The sequence below is a fragment of the Sapajus apella genome, unplaced genomic scaffold (genome assembly GCF_009761245.1).
Source record: "Sapajus apella isolate SASKATOON/1434 unplaced genomic scaffold, GSC_monkey_1.0 scaffold3581, whole genome shotgun sequence".
Taxonomy (NCBI): Eukaryota; Metazoa; Chordata; class Mammalia; order Primates; family Cebidae; genus Sapajus; species Sapajus apella.
In genome coordinates, this window is record NW_022440507.1 from 1 (window position 1) to 6,975 (window position 6,975).

General features: G+C 57.8%; 1 protein-coding gene across 1 annotated transcript; it reads right to left on the reverse strand.

The window, feature by feature from the left end:
• Positions 1–6: 6 nt before the first annotated feature.
• Positions 7–6,313, reverse strand: TOP3B (DNA topoisomerase III beta; the record flags this gene model as incomplete). Its single annotated transcript, XM_032273482.1, has 8 exons — positions 5,986–6,313; positions 4,940–5,094; positions 4,704–4,809; positions 3,547–3,693; positions 3,223–3,396; positions 1,131–1,259; positions 407–556; positions 7–54 (listed from the first exon to the last, which is right to left on the reverse strand). Coding segments are annotated over exons 1-8 (937 nt in total), but the record flags the coding sequence as incomplete, so codon positions are not given.
• Positions 6,314–6,975: the final 662 nt, after the last annotated feature.

Consider the following 6,975-nt stretch of genomic DNA (forward strand, 5'->3'; position numbering starts at 1 on the left):
GCTTGCCTGTGGCCGCCAGGGGTGAGAAAGACACCTCCATTAACTCATCCATGCCTGCAGGCAAGCAGAGTGCAGAAGTCACCTCCCTCATAGTCTCTGGCAGAAGGGGCCACTATACGTGGTCAAGGGTCTGAGTGTGAGAGGGTCCCTGCAGGCGCTGGTTTCTACTGTCCGTGGCAGAACGGCAGGGCAGCAGCCCCGTGCATCAGAGCGCATGCTCCTGGCCACGTGTGGTGTAAACGCACCTGCTCTTTCAACCCAGCCAGGTAGTGTCACTGCCGTGACCTACAGAGAGGCCTGGAGCCCAGATCTGGGAGCTGGTCTTATGTGGGGACCTGGGTCCCCAGGTGTTGGCTGCGCTGACAAAGGGTCCTCTGGTGAGGGGCAGGCCAGAGGCAGACTCTACCAGCAATGGAGTCGACAAAGTAGTGGAACTTCCTCTTGAACACGTCCAGGGTGTGGCCCAGGACCTGGCGGTAGTCGGCCTTGCCCTGGGCAATCAGGTTCAGCTGCTTCTCCACTGCACTGCGGATGGTGGGGAGCACCAGCTCTGCATCTGCGAGTGGGTACGGGGCAGATGCTGCCCTGAGCACTCACACCCAGAGCTATGCCACCCCATCCCAGGCGGGGCTACTGCCCTGCCCACCCCTCCTGCTCCGGCCCGTCCTCCTGGCCTCTGCCCTGCCCACCAATCCACAGCCGCAGATGGTACCAGGCTGGCTCCTATGCCCCCAGACCTTTCCTGACTTCTCACCTGGAAATCTCAGGCAGAGTGGCCAGTGGCTATAACCACATCACAGATGAGCTCCAGACCGCCCTTGGGCCAGTTCTGTGCTCCTCCCTCTCCCCTTGGCCTCTGGGGAACCTCCAGAGGATAGAGCTGAGGCACCTTCGCCTCCCCTTTTGGTTCCCTCACACATGTCCGTTCAGCATTCAAACACACCCAGCTCCTGCTCTGGGCAGGTCCTGGGGGTCCTGGGATAGCGCCTCTTCAGTGGTGTTGAGGGGGTGCATGTGGGGCTGGGGGATCACTGCAGGTCAGGGCCTGTCTGGAGGCGGCGGCAGAGCCAATGCCCAGGGAGAAGCTAGGGATCCCGGGTGAACCCTGGGGGCAGGGCCGAGGGACTCACCAATCTTGTAGTAGCCGTGCACCAGGACGATGCCGAGGTTGGTGGGTTTGAGCCGGCGCCCGGTCTCCACAGTGACATAGTGGCGCTGGCAGATGTTGTTGATATGCACAGGGATGCTGGCATCTGTGCCTGCAACGTACAAGGCCCCAGGGTTCCCGGCCTACCCTGGACACGCCCCACTGAACCACATACTGTAGCACCTGCCACAGGGCCCCTGGTGCTCAGGCTCTCTCACGGCTCCTGGCCACCCACAGGAGGGAGGGCTGTGCTCTGAGCACCCACTGCACTGTGCTGGGCACCAACTGCATGCCTTTCATGTTCTGCCTTGAGAACACAAGGGCAGCCCTCCCTGCACGGGGTCTACTCCTGCTTTATGGTAGAGGCTCGGAGGTTAAGGAACTCTCCAAGGTCACAGTGCTTATTCTGTGCCTGCGAAATGTGATTTCTTTGGCTTCTCCTGCCTGAATCCTGTGACACCCACCTGGTCCTGGAGCCAGAGCCCCCTCCACCAGAACATGGAGGTGCTTACAAGCTGACTGCAAAGACACTCCCTGTCTCCCATCTCCTCCCTCTCTGCAAGGCCTGTCATGGTACCCAGGGCAGGCTCCCAGTCCCCAGGATTCCACTCTCCCTCCCAGAGCCTTCCTAGCAGAGGGGCGCAGCAGAGACTGAGGCGTTCTGACTACGGTGGGTGCCAGTCAGCGGGGCAAAAAAGAGGCTTAGGCTCCCTGCATGCTCCCCAGCATGGGCAGGTGACACACACCTTCCCAAAGCAGCTCGCAGAGAATCTCACATGGGAAGAAACTGGCCTCCAGGGGCTAAGGAGCTTGCCGAAGCTCGGCACCTGGTGTGGCAGACTGTGGGTGGTGTGTGCTGCCACCGTCTGAGTCTGCCGGGTGCCATGATGTGCAGTGTGGGCTCCTCTGCAGCGTGTGCCCCGCTCGCTGTATTCTCACCCCAGACCTGGGTGGCGGCTCTGGTTAGGCCCCTTTTACACACTCCTGGGGGCTCAGTCACAGGCTCAGAGCATTGTCCTGTTCAGAAGGTAACACCAGAGCCCTCTTCACTGTCACAAACTTGTACTACCAAGTACTTCACTGGCCACCACAGGGCTGCCAGGGGCCACAGTATCCCATCAGCAGGAGAGGGCAGAGGACGCAGGCAGGGCACAGCCCACACTCCGCAGTGGGATGAGGGCTGCTATTTCAGGACCTTGGCAGGGGCCCTAGACCTCTGGGAGGAGCAAGCCCAGAGCTCTGCTCTCCTGCCAAGGTTGCCACGGTCACCAGGACCCTAGCCTGGGGGGGGTCACTTCCTTAGAGTCCACCTCTATGACCACTGCTGGAGCAGAGCCTGGACACAGTGGCTGTGACATCCTATAGGCCTCTGGAGCCCATCAGCCAGGCGCAGCTGGAGATGGAGCCACAGGCAACAGGCAGTGCCCGGCAGTGCGAGTACCACCTGGGAGAAGGTTCTGGCAGTGAGGCTGGCCCCCAACATGTGAGACCTCACTCAGCCCTACGCCTGAGGACTTGTGAGGCCACCTCTCCTGTGAGGAGTGTGCACTGGTGACTACATTTTTGCTTTGATAAACTCCCCTGGGCTGCCCGTTGTTGGTTAGAAACTTCCCGGTCATCCTTTCGGGAGCCCTGTCCCTCGGACAGGCATTTCTGTTCCCTCTTCCAGGGAAGCAGCTCCTGTGAGGTCTCATTTCCCTGTCACGTGACTTTGGGACACACCAGGCTGGCTGTGTGGACTCAGGAGACTGCCAAAATGATTTCTATGAGTCATTTGACATCTCGGCCAATCTTAGGCCCTGTGGGCATTAGTCAGCGTGCGCCCACCCCACAGTGCATGAGGACACATCAGGGCCTTCACAGGGAAGTCCAGGTTCTGAGTGGAGGCCTTGGGAGGGGATGCCTGCTGTGGACCTGCCTGTCTGGTCACATGCGGGGTCATCAGTTTCCAGACACCAGCCCGTGGACGGGTGCTGGGCTGTGCACATAGGGGTGGCTGGGCAGCTTTGTGAGTAGACTCTCAGCCTGAGTGCTGGAGACAGAGCTGGCTCTAGGGCCTGGGCAGGCGTACCCACCAATGCCGTGCTTCTCCATGAGCGTGATGAGCTCAGCCTCCGTCAGGTAGTCGGGTGGGCTCGTCTGCTTCTCCAGCATCTTTACCTCACTCACAGTGAAGGTGTCGCCCCGCTGGCAGGTGGGCAGGCTCTCCTCCAGGGGCACGCTCTGCCAGGGCATGATCTCCGTGAAGCCTGGAAAGACAGGTGCCACCACTCAGAGTCTGCAGCCTGGTGGGGCCCCGGCTCAGACCCTGGGCGTCCCATCCCCAGACACGATGTAGAATGCTTTTTTTTGTCTGCCCATGAAGGTGGGGAGGAGGAACGCTGGGCCCGCAGTGTGACCTGGTGAGAGGACGGTCTTCCCGGAGCAGGTGAAGAGCTCGGGCCCGATCCTGAAGGAGATGGTGCTCTGCAGGTACTTGCAGTCATGGCTGACTGTGGCGATGAAGTGTCTGGTGATGTACTCATAGAGCCGCCATGCGTCACCCCCTGCAACAGGCCAGGGCTAGTTAGCTGGGAGCCAGCTGAGGGCTCTGGCCGTGAGGAGCCCCAGCACTCTCGCTTGAGCAGCAAGGTCCTGCTTACAGGGCCACTGTGCGGACACACTGCAAATTCAGGGAAGGAGGAAAGAAAATGTGCAGGAAGGCTGGACGCGGTGGCTCACGCCTGTAATCCCAGCACTTTGGGAGGCTAAGGCGGGTGGATCACTTGAAGTCAGGAGTTTGAGAACAGCCTGGCCAACATGGTGAAATCCCGTCTCTACTGAAAATACAAAGAAATTAGCCAGGTGTGATGGTAGGCACATGTAATCCCAGCTACTCGGGAGGCTGAGGCAGGAGAACTCCTTGAACCTGGAAGATAAAGGCTGCAATAAGCTGAGATCTGGCCACTGCACTCCAGCCTGGGTGACACAGCAAGACTGTCTCAAAAAAAGAAGACAATGTGGAGGAAGGGAACACAAGCCTCTGTGCCTCCGTGGTTCCTTCATGGCTGCAGCTCCCCCGACCCTCCACAACCTCCTGACCCTGCTTCTGGCAGGACTGCTCTTCAGGTGTGGGCCTGTCCTACTGTCTTGTGACATGATACCACCACTTCAAACTCAGACTGTCCACAAGTGGTCTCTGTCTCTACCTGCACCTCATCTGCCTTCTCCTGGCACTTGGACCACTGGTACTGCCTCAGGCCAGCTGGGAGGTAGGAGGCATCCCGCCCCCCACTTCTGAAGCCTGCCACTCTCTGCCTTGGTTTCATGTATGTCCCCTGTGGCATCTGCCCCCGCACCTCCCTGCAACAGCCACCTGCACCTGCTGCCACCTCTTCATTCCTGTCCTGGTCCCACAGTAATGAAGCTCATCTTCCGGGTGACTCCCCGCTTGCCACAGCCAGAGCAGGCAGGGGCTGAAGGAGCCCCCACATTGCTGGCAGGGCCTGCAACCTTCACTGTCGCAGCTTGCCTTTCCGTCCCTGGAAGCGTGGCGGGTATGGGGTGAGAGGGGTACCTAATTCGGCTTCTGTGGCAGACCTCATGGGGGTGATGGGGGGATGGTCGCCGGCATCGTGGCCTTTCCGTGGGCGGTTGATGCCTTCTGCTAACAACCGCTTCACCTGAGGGAGAGAAGACAGAGCAGAGACTGTGGCTGGGCTCGGCTGCCTGCCTGGGTTTGGCTCGAGTACCAGACCTGGTCCCAAGGCCTCAGTGACACACACATGTGGGGGCCGGCCTGGCTCAACTCACCATGTCGGCCCAATAGGGGTGGTTGGCCTGCTGCCGCAGAGCGCCCTTCAGGTCAAAGTTCTCAGGGTAGTGGGTGGTCTCTGTCCGTGGGTAGCTGATGTAGCCTTGCGTGTAGAGCCGCTCGGCTGTCTGCATGGCGTGCTGTGGTCCCATGCCTGTGAGAGACAGGAGGCTCTCAGAGGGCCAGGTGCCTGCCCTGGTCTGTGCACTCAGGCTCCCTGCAAGGTGGCTATCCCCTCCTGGAAGGTAAGGGTGGCTCTGAACAGGCATGGCTAGAGTGCAGAGCTGCTGGCCAGGTGGGCACCTATGCCACACAGCCTTGTCTGAGGCTGAATCCTGCATGGGTGAGGGTGGGCCCAGGAGGGGCCTGATGGGAAATGCCACTCACTCGGGACCATGGGGATGAGACATGGCCTTTAGAGCACTGCTCCCCACGCACGGCCACGGAGCCATAACCATGCCTTGGGTTGGCTGATGGCAGAGTTAGCACATAGCCCCATTTTGAGCCCTTGGGTGTTTCTGTCCTCACTGTACTCTGGGGCGACTGAGGGGGGCTCGTCCTGTTACTTCCTGGCCAGCAGAGGCTGGCACTTAGCTAGCAACCACTCCCAGCACTGCTGCCCTCTGAAGACACTGGTGCCACCACTCTGAGAGGACGCTGCCCATAGTTCCCTGCAGGGGGACACCAATGCCTGGGGGCTGACAGCTGCCAGAGACCAACAGCTTTCCAGCCCAACCCCCTCCTCGCTACTGAGGAGACAAGGCTGAGAGGCGACGTTCGCACTGGTTCCCAGAAGGTGACATCTGGTGGAGGCCTCTCCCCTCACCAGGGATAGCTGCTCAGGGACTCTAACATCAGGATGTCCCCTCAGGGGGTGGCCAACTTTACCCCCTTTACAACCTCAGGAGGAGTGAAATCCTCACGAGGCTCAGATCTCCTTGAAACCTCAGGCACCGCTTTGCCTCCTTGGGCACTCACTGCTCCAGGCTAAACCTGCCTTAGGAAGCCTTCTGAAGACTAATTTTAGAGAAATGTCCCTACGTACCCAGAGAAGAGCTGGCCACACGCAACATCTCCACGGTGTTGAGGGCCAGAGGCCTCTGCTTGGCCTTTTCTTTCTTGCTTGTGGCCTCCACCTGGAAGACAGGACAGTCAGTGATTTGGGGGAGGAGGAAGACCCCATCATAGAGGAAACCAAGATGTGTGGACAATGAGACTTAGGAATTCTCTTTATAAAAAAAAAAAAAAAAAAAGACGTGTGGATGAAGGCTCTGGTCTCATTTGGTCTCCCTGCTTCTCCAATTCATTTCTTCTCAACAGTTTAAAGACTTGATTGAATATTTATTCAGGACCAGGACCAGGAAGGATAAAAGAATAAAAATTCTCTTTAAAAAAGAATTTTTTAAGAGATAGGGTCCTGCTCTATCGCCAGGCTGGAGTGCAGCGGTACCATCAGCCTTGAACTCCTGGGTCAAATGATCCTCCTGCCTCAGCCTCCTGAGTAGCTGAAACCACAGGAACATACCATCATACCTGACCAATTTTTTTTTTTTCAATTTCTTACATAGACAGTGTCTTGCTATGTTGTCTAGGCTAGTCTTAAATGCTTGGCCTCAAGTGATCGTCTCACCTCAGCCTCTCAAAGTGCTGATGAGGCATGTCCCACCATGTCCAGCTACATTTAAAATTTTTTTTTTTTTTTCGGAGACTGGGTCTCCCTGTGTTCCAGGCTGGTCTCAAACTCCTGGCCTCAAGTGATTGAATATCCTTTTCTGAGAATTTTATAGGGGAAGAGAAAACCTGGAAGATTGAGGAGAAGTCAGAAGAGCTGCAGATGGAAATCCTACAGAAGCCAGCATCAGCCAGGCTACAGGGAGGGCAAGCGGGGCCCGTCCCAGGGCAGTGCTGCTCCTTGCTGTGGGGAGGGCTGCTGCCTGAGCCTGGTGGTATTACTACCTCTTCTGATTTTTCAAGAGAAGCTGGAAGGCAGAATTTTAGTGTGAAATCTCCTAATTTTTAAGTACTGGTAACTACT